Below are 14133 nucleotides of genomic sequence, written 5' to 3' on the forward strand. Positions count from 1 at the left end.
AATGCTTTGTAATTATCCCGTTTGCCCAGTGCACCTCCTCACTGGGTCAAAACGGACTTTATTGCTTTTGAGTCAATGCTGACTCACAGCAACCCTCCATGGGGTTTCTGAAACTATAGATCTTTACAGAAGACTCCCCATCTTTCTCCTGAGAAGCAACTGGTGGGTCTAAGACTGGGTCCAAGGGGCCATTATTGGATGATGGCTGCTTCTGGACCAGTGAAGAGTGGGCTGTTCACTCTCTGGTCCTTCCAGTCCTCTCTCGGAGCAGGCAGGATATAGGCTGAGTCACTAGGAAAAGCCTTGGGCAGAGCGTCTGCTCAGACATCTCTGTCTTGTGTGCTTGGTGCTTCAGGGCCTGCAACAGGGGCCTGGCACACGAAGGCACTCAGGAAGTCCTGCTTCAAAAGTGGATAAGTGCCAGAGGGCACCACTGAATCCCTGTGGACAGAGTTGCTCCAAGGCCTCGATAAAGGTGCCTCAGTGGGCCAGCAGAAGAGCAAGCATGGCTGAGAGGGTGTCTGGAGCTAGACTTCAGGCTTTAGAGGTTCCAATACTATCTCCACCCATGACCAATACATGACCTCAGGTACATCCCCTCACCTCTCTCATCTAAGTTTCCTCTTCTGTGTGGCATTGACACCCCCCCCCCCATTCCCCTATATGACTTACTCAGCAAGTTCCTGGGCTGGGTGCTCACATACTTATTTCTGCCCTCAGCAGGGCAAACAGTTGACTGACATGACTGGCACCCTATCTTTTTGGGCTGGGCCAGACCCAGGCTGAAGCTGCTTAAGAACTGGGTTGGCCTCACTCCTGGATTTGTTGCCTCTGAGGAAGGTAAAACCCTCTCTTTGGACAAAGATGGGAAAAGGTGAAGTGTGAGTGCCTCTGATAATCACACCACTTGATTGAATGGGCCACTTCCAGGCTGTTTGAGGGTGACCTAGACCTCTTTCCCTATTCAAGGTACAGAGCTGATAGAGAACTGTTTCACAGAGCTTGTTAATGGGATCGGGGAGGAGGGCCATGGGCCTCTGAGGAGGAGAGACACACCATAGCTGGGTGGCCCCTGCCCGCTTCTTCCTCAGTGTCCCTCACATAGAGTAGTGGGGACTCTCTAAAGGCCTGCTTCCCCACAGACCCAGCACTCTGTTCCCTTCCCCACCTATGTCACCCCCAAAATCATCATGCAGCCCCACAGTCAAGACATGACCCTGTGAATCCCGATACCCACCTCTGGGATAATTTCCCTTAAGGGCTGCCAGAGCAATCCCCAACATCAGTCAGAGCCTCCTAGCTTCTCAAAGCTGAGAAAGCCAAACCTCTGGGGACTAACCCCCACTTAAAGGATAAAGAACCAAGGGCCCAGCCTCCACAGTTCCAGCCCTGTTCCCGCCCCGTTCAGTGCATGGACTTGTCCACTGCTCAGAGCCCAGCCCTCCCCCAAGTCAACACTGCAGGTGGCCAGCCTGGGGGCCAGGGACATTGTGAACTTTGAATGATTCCTTCCACGGGTCCTGGACCCAATGAGGGGTGGGGGAGGTGGCTTTGGGTCAAGGTCCCCTCCGCTCATCCAGGGCCTGGCTGCTGGCTCTCTCTGGCCTTTTCCCAGTACTAGCATCTGCTCCTTTAGATCCAGACATGTCCAGTCTCCAGACACTGTGCTCTGGCCTGCCCTTGCATCCCCTCCCAGAGAACCGGGGACGTTGGAGTGGGGTGCCCCATGCCCCAGTCAGAACTCCTGGCTTGAGTCCTGCAGAGGAGCAGGTAAGAGGCTTGAACCACATTCATCTGCCCCTTTCCGCCTGACGTCATTGTCCTTGTGTGCCTGTCAGTGGTCCATGGTGAGTACCCCCAATGTATAAGGGACACCAGTGTGGGTCAGGCTCTGTTACTGCCATTAACCCTTATAATCACCACAATAGCCACTCCTGGAGAGGGAGATCGTGGCTCCGTTTATGGATAAGGCCCTGAGGTGCCAGGCCAGGTAACAAAGGGAGAGAGCTGTAGCTGCCTTCTGGACACAGAGGAACAAGGAGCTTTATGAAGCAAGTTCAACATTTAGGTTGTGTCTTAAATACATACATGACTTTGGAATCCTATTCTACTATGGGAAAGTCCCTATTTTAGTCTATGAGTTAAATGAAATAGTTGCTATCAGCTCAGCTCACACTTGACACCTCCATGTGCTTCAGCGCAGAACTGTGCTGCATGAGGTTCTTCAAGGACTGATTTTTTTGGCAGTAGATGGCCAGGTTTTTCTTCTGCAGTACCTCCAGGTAGACTTACACCACAGGCCTCTTAGTTATCAGCTGAGCTCTTAACTTTTATTTGCACCACCAGGGACTCTAGATTATGAATACCTATTGGCACATAACAACAAGAACAACATGCTATATTGGTTGTTTTTTTATCTAAGCCTCTTGTTTAGAGTCAATAAGACCTTGTGGAGGACCATTGTATTTAAAAGTCGGTTGTTAATATTTTGAAGGAACGTTCTTCTAAGTACAGCACTCTTCTGTCAATATGCTGTACACAGATAACTGTGGTGCTAAACCTTCTGCCATTGGGATGTCATATGCCATAATGGTTATCTGTGGTAGACAGTGTTTGGTGGAGCTCTGAGATTAAGACAGATTTGGAAGCAGGAGTGGCATCCACTTCCTAAACAACATGCATCTGTAAACTCTATGAAATTTGAGAAACGACAGTAGTTATAGGAAGGCTGCAAGTATTTTGTTCATAGGGTCACTATGAGTCATGTTTGACTCAATGACAGTCACAACAACAATGACCCGGAGTTACATTAGAAAAATCTGCTTTCAAGAACCTCTCCAGAGTGCTAAAGAGCAACAGTGTTAGTCTAGAGACTAAGATGTGCCTGATCCGACCATGGTCTTTGCAATTACTTGCTATGCGTTAGGGAGTTGGACAATGATTAAAGATGGCAGGAAAAGAACTGATACCTTTGAGTTGTGGTGCTGGAGAAGAGTATTGAGCATATACCAAGGACTGCCAAGAGAACAAACAGACCCATCCTGGAGAGGGTGAAACCAAACTGTTTCTTGGAGACAGGCATTTTGAAGCTCTGTCTTACATATTTTGGGCCAATCGTCAGGAGGGTCCAGTCCTTGGAAAAAGACATCACAATTGAAAGGGTGGAGGGACAGCACAAGAGAAGACCCAGGAGGAGATGGATTGATACAGTAATGGGGTAATGAGGGTAGGTGTGGTGAAGACAATGAGATTGCCTTAGGATAGGAAAGGGTTCAGAGCTATTATAGTAGGCTCCCTATGAGTCACAGGTGACTCGATGGCACATAACAATTACAATCCTGAAACCTTCAAGTCAGTTTGCAGCTACATGGATAAAACATACTTGCCGAGAATTATGTTAGTGAAAGGTAGCATATAAACACCTCATGTTTCTGCCTTTCTTAAAGAGGAGTTTATTTGATCCTTGTGCTCCTGAGCCTCTTAACCCCACCATCTGAGAACCTCATTCATTTGTAAACTGCAGTAAAAACCCAATTACCATTTCCTCAAAAAGCTGAATATACCCCTCTTGTTTGGAAGCAGAGGGATGAGGATGTGTAGGGGGTGGGGGGACTAATCATGGGGTTATACAATTTGAGGGGGGAGGTGAGGGAAAGTGAAATAATTTGTTCTTGAAAAAAATGTATTTGAATTTTGTAAATAAACTCGTGGGGGAGTTGTGGGGGGGAAAGCTGAGCATAGGAGCTCTGTATGACTCAGGTATTCCACTCCTAGGAATATACCCCAAGGAAATTAAAACTGAGACACAAATGGAGATTTGTACACCAATGTTCATAGCAGTGTTATTCACCATTGCAAGAACATGGAAACAGCCCAGATGTCCATCAACTAAAGAATGGATTGAGAAATTGCACTCAGGAGCAATGACTTCAAAAATTACTGCATAACTTGGGAGAGACTGGAGAGCATTATGCTGAATGAACTAAGTCAGTTTCATAAGGACAAATATTTCACAAGACCATTATTGTAAAAATAGGATAACTAGTAAAACATATATGGGGATCCAGGTGGGGAAGGGAAGGGACCAGAGGGGTGAGGATGAGTATGGGCAAATCACAAGCTTGCACAATTTGGTGGATGGATGGATGGATGGATGGATGGATGGATGGAGGGGGGTAAAGGAAATGGGAAAGTTCTGGCAGGGACCTGAAAGGACAAGGTAATGATGGGCATAGTCCAATGGTGATTAATTTTATAAAATATAGTGCATGGGGATGATTGTATGACACAATGTGAGTGAAGAATCGTGTGCAACACAGTGTTTATAAACTTTAAATAAACCAATATAAAATAAAAAAATATTTAAAGCCCAATTACTATGCTACCCCCTGGGGTTTCTTTCTCATTGCCAGGCAATGGGAACTTAATCATAGCTGACTCTCCAGGGGGTTTTTTGGCTGCAGGTTGCATGGGAGGAGACTGTCCATCTTTCTCCTGGTAGATTCAAGCCTCCTCTGAGCTGGCAGCAGAACTCCTTACTGGGAGCTCCTGGGGTTCTCTCCTAGGTGTTTGTTGTTACACAGTGGACTGCGACTCATAGTGATAGTGGATCTGAACCCTGTCCTATTCTTACCACTAGGCCCACAGAGTTAGAGGCTACCAAATGAGATCTCCTTACTTAAAAATCACTAAATAATCTCAGGAAGGCTATAGAAGAAGTGAGAAAATACAAATAAGCACAGAGAATAGGTGAAGATCCATGCCCCATAAATAGACTGTGATAGTTCTGTTCTTCCTGGGGTTGCCCACCTCACCTTCCCTGAGGACATGAAGGCAGAGGGGGAGACAGGGAGGTTGATGGCAGAGGAGAGGGAGCAGGCACGTTAGAGTGCCTCCAGAGCAGGGCCATTCCTCCTCCCTTGTGCTCTGCTTATAGACTTAGCTCTTGATGATGTCAGAGTAGTTAATGTTTTCTCTGCCTTGGCTAACCTCCCTTCCAGATGTCCTTAGCCTCCAGAACCAAGCTGCCCTGTTCCCTGCCCCTCTTTTGCTTTGGGGTACTGAGGGGAGGGGTCCCAAGTGAGTGTTGTGATCATGGATGCAGCCATTTGCTGGAAGGACACAGAGCCCAGGGTAGGGTCTCCTGTCCTGCAGGCAGTCTGTACCACGCAAACTGGGTTGTGAATTCTCTCCCCGCTGGGGTCAGGGTCAGCAGTGTCAGCCTGTTTCCAAACCAGATGACGCCTCACTTCCTTTTCTGTTGGCTTCTTTATTTAAAGATATTTCTTTGATTTTTGGCATATAAATTAGAAAGTAACTTTATAAGATAAAATTCACCCCAGTGACACAGTGGATAAAGCACCAACTGTTAATGAAAAAGTTAGTGGTTTGAATCCCCCACATGCTCTGTGGTGGAAAGGTAAAGAAGTCTTCTTTAGTAAAGACTATAGTCTTGGAAATGCTATGAGGTCAATTGTCTCAAATATCCCTTGAAATTGTAATTCAAATCTTTGAAAGCCAGAAATGCAGTCGGTTAAGGTATTTAGTTATGTCTGATTTCATTTTACTTGGATCCATAATCAACACTCATGAAAGTCATAGTGAAGAAATAAAATTATTTTTGCGCTTTTTTTTTTGCATTTGGGCAAAGCAGGAGTCAAGACCCTCTTTAAAATGCTAGAGAACAAGAATATAGCTTTAAAGATTAAGTGGTCTAGTTGTAAGGAGTTGCACTGCCAACACCAAGGCACAAGATTTGAATCCCGTAGTTGCTCCACAGGAGAAAGATGGGCAGTCAGTCCCCTGCTGTGTGATTTACAGTCTTTGAAAACCCACTGGAGGGTTGTCTATGAGGTGGTACATAACAGCCATCACCTAAGTCATGATTTTGAAATTGCTTCATATGCATTTGAAAGTTGGGCAATAAAGGAGAAGATTGTAGAGGAATTGATGCCTTTGAATTGTTGGTGTTGGTGAAGAATATTGACTATGCTGTGGACTGCCACAAGAACAAACCAGCCTTTCTTAGAAGATGTGCTGCCAGAGAGCTCCATAGGAGTGAGGATGGTGAGGTTTGGTCTCACGTACTTTGGTTGTGTTAGTAGAACAGGACAGTCCTTAGAAAAAGACATCAAATTTAGAAAAGCAGAGGGTCAGCAGAGGAAAGGAAGACTGTCAGTTGCATGGATTGACACCATGATGTCAATCACAGTGGACTTAAACACAGCAGAGATCTGACAGAGTTTCTCTTTTTCTGTTGCACCTGACATAAGGCACTTCATAACAATAATAAATAGCCATAATTGTGTCTTCTGTGTGCTTTGTTGTGCATACACACACACACACGCCTCTAGTGACCTAGTGGGTAGGGTACTGTACTGCCAAACCAGAGGTGGTGGTTGTGTGCCATTGAGTTGGGACCTACTAATAGCTGATCCTGCAGAAGGTTTTCAGAGGTGGTAAAAGCACGAGAGCTGCTGATGGCTCATTTTTCTCTTGCAGAGCAGCTGGCAGATTGGAATCACATGCCTTTGGGTTGACAACACAATTCCTAGCCACTAGGCCACCAGAGAAGGTTCAAATCCAAATCCACCAACTATTCCTTAGGAGAAAGATGAGCAGTCTTCTCTTACATGATTTATGTAATAAAATGCATGGTCAGCTATGAACTGGTTTTGACTTGACAGCAAAGAGATTATGTGTGTGTGATATCTAGATCTATATTTCATCTCTATATCTAAATATCTCTCTCTCTCTCTCTCTCTCTCTCTATATATATATATATATATATATATATATGGTTGTCGTTATGTGCCCCTTAAGTTGCCGGAGACTCATAGTGACCCTATGTAAAACAACCCTCAACCCTGCTCTGTCCTGTGTCAATCTTATTGTCTCTGACATACCTACCTCCATTACCCCAGTCACTGAATCAATCCATCTCATTGAGAGACTCCCTCTCTTGGTGCTGTCCCTCCACCCTCCCAAGCATGACATCCCTCTCCAAGGACTGGTCCCTCCTTGCAACATGTGCAAAGTATGTCAGACGAAGCTTCAGAATCCTTACCTCCAATGAACAGCCTGGTTTCACCCTCTCCAAAATGAACCTGGTTTTTCTCCTGGTAGTCCATGGTATATTTAATACTCTTCTCCAGCACCACAGTTCAAAGGCATCAATTCTCCTTCTATCACCCATATATATAATCGAGTCCTAGTCTATTTGAGACTAAGGTGTGCCTGATCCAGGTTATGATCTTTTGAATTACTTGCTATGCATCAGAAAGCTGGACAGTGACTAGGAATCATAGAAGCAAAACTAGGGTGCTCGGATGACCTATGGCAAGAAGCTGCAGTGTAATCCCAGAGGCGCATGGTTTGAATCCACCAGATGTCTGCTGGAGAAGGAGAGAAAATCTCCTCCTGTACCAGTCAGATCTGATTTGACAGTACATACACAAAAAAATAATCAAATCAAATAAAAAAAAAAAGAAGCAGAACTTATGCCTTTGAGTTGTGGTGCTAGAGAAGAATATTGACTATACTGTGGACTGCTAGGAGAATAAACGGGTTTGTCCTAGAAAAGGTGAGACCAGGTTGCTTCTTGGAGGCTAGGATTCTGAAGCTGCATCTGACATACTTTGGGCATGTTGCAATGAGGGACCAGTCCTTGGAGAGGGTAGAGATAGAGTGCAAGAGAGGAAGACCTTCGATGAGATGGATTGACTCAGTGACTGGGATAATGGGGGGAGGTGTCAGGGACAGTAAGTTTGGCTCAGGATAGAGCAAGGTTTAGGGCTGTTGTACACAGGGTCAGTATGAGTCAAAAGTGATATGACAGCATATAACAACAACAGTCAATTTGACAGTATCTGACAACAGTAGTCACCAGTTTTTCATCTAGTTGGTGAGGATGGAAATATTTCAGCATCCTGGAATTCCTAATATTGACGATGTTGTTGTTAGGTGCCATAGAATCGATAATGATGACACGTAAGAGCAACAATAACCCTTTTCTTTGTGTACTTTTTAGTGACATTGTTTACCCTCGTTAAACTGTGTAAACTTGACCCTTATTCAATGATACCTTTTGCATGTCTAAAGGTAACAAATATTTACTATTTCTCTCAGTATTTCTCAAGCTGAAAGAACTGAAAAACAAGTTCAGGTCTGAGTTGCAAAACTGAGAGATGCCATGGGCAAAATCTTGAATGATCCAGGAAGCATCAAAATAAGATGGAAGGAATGCACAGAGTTACTGTACCAAAAAGAATTGGTTAGCATTCAGAAATTTAAGGAAGTACCACATGAACAAGATGCAAAGGATCTTTGTTAACAAGGGATAAGTTCAAGCTGCTTTGTAGATGTCAGCAAAAAAATAAGGCTCTAGGAATAGATGGAATCTCAGTTGATGTGTCAGCTAACAGATGCAACCCTGGAGGTGCTCACTAGTCTATGCTAGGAGATTTGGAGGACTGCTGCCTGGCTAACTGACTAGTAGAGGTCCTATTTGTTCCTATTCCCAAGAAAGGTTATCCAACAGAATGTGGAAATTAGCAAACAATATCATCACTATCATATATAAGCAAAATACTGATGAGATTGTTTCACCAGGGATATAATTGCTGATGTCAGTCAGATAGATCCTGGCTGAAGAAAGAGAATACCAAAAGAATGGCTATTTGTGTTTCCTCAAATATGTAGAGATTTTTAACTCTTTGAGTCACAGCAAACTATGGTTAACATTGAGAAGAACAAGAATTCCAGAACACTTAATTGTACTAATATGAAATCTATACAAACACAAAGAAGTTGTTGTCCAAATGGAACAGGGGAATACTGCATGGTTTAAAATTAAGAAGGGAGGCATGTCACCAAAGCCACACATGGATTTCTTCCAGTGAATTAGCCAAGTACCAGTCTTAAAAATGTGTTAGTGTGACCGGGACTGCTCTCCTGCGGGGAGCACTAGACTATGGCTCCACCACCTGGAGGCCCTCCTGGCCCTGCCACATGGACCCCTGAACCCCCTGCCTGGATGCCCCTACTCATTGCCTGGATGTCCTATCATGGAAACCGGAAGGACCTGGCCCTGCCACCTAGGTACCCTGGCCCCACTGCCACCTGGATGCCTCCTCCCAGAGCCTGAGCTGCCTTTAGCCCCTGGCACTTTGGACCCACCTAGCTGCAGCCGTTCCCAGGCAGAGACGGCTGCTAATTCACAGGCCATATCTCCCCAACTAATGTCTTCCCTTGAGTAAAAAAAAATGGAGAGAAACTCAGGCAGGATAGCTGATCCACCCTCCTCTGGAGCAGCAAATTTCTAAGCGAAGGTTATCAGAACAAGAGGCTGCTAAGACACTAAACATGGAAAACACTACCACAGCAGTGACATGGAAGAAGCAGACTACCTCACACCCAACACAAGTCCAAAACAAGATGTCACCCCCAAAAAGTGACACAGGTGGATTTCTGAAGCTAGAAAGTCTGATGGAACTTTCTGAAACAGACTTCAGTATTTTCAATGAGCAAAAGACAAACTTGAAGAATTAATTATAGAACTCTGCAAGGAAAACCCAAGAGAAATAAAAAAAAAAATCCAGTACAATGCAGATAAAACAAATGAGGCATTAGAGGCTCGGGAAAAATAAGAAACCACAATTCAGAATATGAGGACCAATGTTGCAGATGCTGTTAACATGTTGGAGGGACATGGAAACAGAGTTGAAGAGATGGAACACAGAACCAGCAAAAAAGAAGACAGAATTCTCACCATTGATCTGCTAGAACAAAAAGCAGAATCAAAAAGGAAGGAAAAAGAAGAAAGCCTAAGAATAATGTGGGACACCATCAAGAGGAATAACATGCACATCATCAGAATCCCAAAACAAGAAGAAGCAGATAAAGACACAGAGAAATTTGTGTAAGAATTACTAGAAAAAAACTTTCCAGGCATATTGAAGAATGAGAGAATATATATTCAAGAAGCTGAGTGAATGCCATATAAAAATAGAATCCAAAATAAAGCCAGGAAATGGGTCTTTGAAAAGGTCAATAAAATGAACAATCCACTAGTAAAACTAACAAAGGGGGGGGGGAAGACACAAATAATCTGAATGAGAGCGATAAAAGAGGCAATGTCAGTATAGATATAGAAACATCTAAAATAAAAAGGTTAACAATGGGATAATATGAAAAAACTATACTCAAACAAATATGAAAACCTAGAGGAATCCCAAGAATACTTGATTGTGCTTATGCAAAACCTATACATGGACCAGGAGGCAGTCATCAGAACAGAGCAAGGAAATACTTCATGGTTCAAAATTGAGAAGGGTGTATGCCAGGAATATGTCATATCTCCATACCTTTTAAATCTTTATGCAGAACAGATTATCCAGGAGGCTGGGCTCTATGAAGAGAAATGTGGCATCAGGATTGGAGGAAGACTCTTCAATAATCTGAGTTATGCAGATGACACAACCTTGCTTGCTGAAACTGAGGAGGACCTGAAGCACTTTGTGCAGAAGGTTGACGGCAACCTTCAATATGGATTGAAGCTCAACATCAGGAAAACAAAGATTCTCACCACTGGGTCGATTGGCAGCATCATGATAGATGGTGAAGATATTGAGATTTTTGACAGCTTTAGTTTGCTTAGCTCCACAGTCAACACTCCTGGTACCAGCAGCCAGGAAATTAAAAAATGAATTGTATTGGGAAAGTCTGCTGTCAGAGACCTCTCCAAAATACCCAAGAGTAATGATGTCAGTCTGGAGACTAAGGTGTGCTTATCCAGGCCATAGTCTTTGCAATTTCTTGCTATGCATCAGAAAGGCGGACAATGGCTAGGGATGATAAAAGGAGAATTGACGCCTTTCAGCTCTGTTGCTGGAGAAGAATACGAAATATACCATGGAGTGCCAGGAGAACAAACAGGTTCATCCTTGTTGTTGTTAAGTGCCGTAGAATCATACACAACTCATAGCAACCCTATGAATGAAAGTCTTGAATGCAGGACTTTCATCTTTTCTTCACGTTCATAGAGTTTCCAGAGGCACGCTTTTTTTAGAAGTGGATGCCACTCCTGCTTCCAAGTCTGTTTTATTTGGGAGATCCACAAAAACCAGAGGCCAAATCCAATCAGCTCACACCCTATTGCAACCAAGAGCCACGCTCTAGTCTCAACCCCAAACCAGAAAACGCACCTTTGCAGAATCCAGCCCTTCTGCTCATCTTCCCAGCCTGAAAATAGCCCCAGACTGGCAGCCAAAAGCCTTTTTAAAGATAAGGCCCGTCTGCTCATTGGAGGCAAGGATTCTGAAGCTTTGTCTGACATACTTTGCACATGTTGCAAGGAGAAACCAGTCTTTGGAGAGGGACATCATGCTTGGGAGGATGGAGGTACCGTGCAAGAGAAGAAGACACTTGATGAGATGGATTGATTCCGTGACTAGGGCAGTGGGAATAGGTGTGTTAGAGACAATTATATTGGCACAGAATAGAGCAGGGTTTAGGGCTGTTGTATATAGGGTCACTATGTGTAGCAGGTAACTCGAAGATACATAACAACAACAAGAGAGGATATGGACAAGTACTTAGAAACCCAAAACCTACCTAAACTAACAGACCAAAATAGAACACCTAAACAGATCCATTACAAAAGAAGAAATTGAAAAGGTAATATAACAACTTCTAACAAAACAAAACAAAAAAACCTAAAACACACACACACAAACCCACAACACCCTAGACCAAATGGTTTTATAAGTGAATTTTATGAAGCATAATTAAGAACTGTCACCAGTTATACATAAACTATTTCAGAAACCAGAAAAAGATGGAATTCTCCCAGACTCATTCTATGAAGCAAACATATCCTTAATACCAAAGTCAAGTAAAGACACCACGAAAATAGAAAACTATACGCCAATATCTCTCATGAACCTAGATGGAAAAATTGTGAATAAATCCCTGGCCAACAGAACCCAACAGTACATTAAAAAAAATAATAATTCACCATAACGAAGTGAGATTCATAACAGGTATGAAAGGATAGTTCAACATCAGAAAAACAATCAGTGTAATTCATCACATTAACAAAGCAAAGAACAAGAAGCACATGATCCTATAAATTTATGCAGGAAAGGCCTTTGACAAAGCCCAACACCCTTTCTTGATTAAAATACTCAACAAAGTAGTGATAGAGAGGAATTTCCTCACCAGAGTAAAAAGTTTATATGCCAAAAAAAAAAGAGCCATCATTATTCTCAACAGAGGGATTAAAAGCATTCCCTTTGAGAACAGGAAACTAGGCAAGGATGCCCACTATCACCTCTCCTATTCTTCTTATTGGAGGTCTTAGCAATAGCAATACTACAAGAGAAGGAAATAAGAGGTATCCAAATTGGTAAAGAGGAGGTAAAATTACCTCTTTATACAGGTGATATGATAGTGTACTTAGAAAACCCTAAAGACTCAGAAAATTACAGGGCATAGTTGACCAATTCAGCAAAGTGGCAGGATACAAGATCAACATACAAAACTAGTTGGATTTCTCTACAGTCACAAAGAGAATACAGCAGTGGAGCTAAGAAAAACAATACCCACCATAGTAGCTAACCACAAGATTAAATACTTGGGAGCAAATCTAACTAGAAACACAAAGGACCTATTCAAAGAAAATTATAAAACATTACTACAAGAACCAAAAAGAGACCTGGAGAAATGGAAGGACATGCCATGCCTCATGGATAAGAAGACTCAATATTGTGAAAATGGCATTCTACCAAAGATAATCTACAAGTTTAATGCAAGCCCAGATACCAATTACATTCTTCAGCGAGATGGAAAAGGCGATTTCCAATTTTATCTAGAGTGGAAAGAGACCTCAAATAAGCAAAGCACCCCTTAAAAAGAGAAACAGGGTAGGAGGCATCTCCCTCTGTGATCTCAAATCGTACTACACAGCCGTGGTGGTCAAGACAGTGTGGTACTGGTACAATGACAGACACACAGATCAATAGAATAGACTTGAGAACCCAGAAATCAGCTCATCTATTTATGATAAACTTTTTTTTTTTGAGAAGGAGTTGAAGTCAGTTAAGTGGGGACGCCACAGCCTTTTTAACAAATGGTCCTGGCAGAATTGGAAAACTATCTACAGAAACTTAAGCAAGACCCAAATCTCACACTATACACAAAAAACAACTCAAAGTGGATCAAGGACCTAGGACTAAAACCAAGGACTATAACCTTCATTAGATAAAAGCTTGGAAGAACTCCAGAAGCCCTAATCCACAACATGAACAGTCTTTCAAGCATCCTCAAAAACTTACAACCAGGAGAGAATAAAAAAGATGAATGGGCCCTTCTAAGAATCAAGTATCTCTGCACATCAAAAAACTTCTCCAACCGGGTAAAAGGAAAGTCACAGACTGGGGGGAAAATATTTGGTAATAACATTTCTGATAAGGGACTTATATCTAGAATTTATAGAATACTACAGTACATCAACAAGATAAAGGTAAACATCTTAATTGCAAAATGGGCACAGGATATGAACAGACACTTCACCAAAGAAGACAATCAGATGGCCAACAAACACGTGAAGAAGTCCCTAGCTCTAAGAGAGATGCAAATCAAAACAACTATGAGCTATCATCTCACCCAGTAACAATAGCAAAGTTCAACAGAGCAGCAAACAACAAATGCTGGCGAGTTTGTGGAGAAATTGGAATCCTTATTCACTGTTGATGGGAGCATATAATCGTGCAACCACTATGGAAGGCAGTATGGTACTTTCTCAAAAAGTTGGAAATAGAAATCCCATTTGACTCAGTAGTTCCACTACTGGGAAGATACCCTAAAAAAGCCATAACTTCCACTCAAGCAGATATATGCACACCCATGTTTACTGCTGTGTTGTTTACAATAGCATAGAAATGGAGGCAATCCAAGTGCCCATCAACAAATGAAAGGATAGAGAAGCTGTGGTATATACACACAATGGAATACTATTCAGCATGGAAAAACAAGGAACTAATAAAATATACAAATGAGTGCCCTTGGAGGACATTATGCTGAGTGAGATATCTCAGTCACAAAAGGACAAAGCCTGCATAATGCCACTGTTAG

The 14133-nt window shown here is 42.9% G+C and overlaps 1 protein-coding gene across 1 annotated transcript in view; it reads left to right on the top strand.

Annotated features, from left to right (window-relative positions):
- The first annotated feature begins 1600 nt into the window (after positions 1-1600).
- UROC1 (urocanate hydratase 1) overlaps positions 1601-14133 on the top strand; it is a 51947-nt gene continuing 39414 nt past the window's right edge. The window contains exon 1 of the mRNA XM_006895163.1: positions 1601-1770. Within this exon, the coding sequence (XP_006895225.1) occupies positions 1645-1770 (126 nt within the window). The 5' untranslated portion in view covers positions 1601-1644. The remainder of the gene's footprint in view (positions 1771-14133) is intronic.

This window comes from Elephantulus edwardii, unplaced genomic scaffold (assembly GCF_000299155.1).
Source record: "Elephantulus edwardii isolate Elephantulus edwardi_28Jun2011 unplaced genomic scaffold, EleEdw1.0 scaffold00161, whole genome shotgun sequence".
Lineage (NCBI taxonomy): Eukaryota > Metazoa > Chordata > Mammalia > Macroscelidea > Macroscelididae > Elephantulus > Elephantulus edwardii.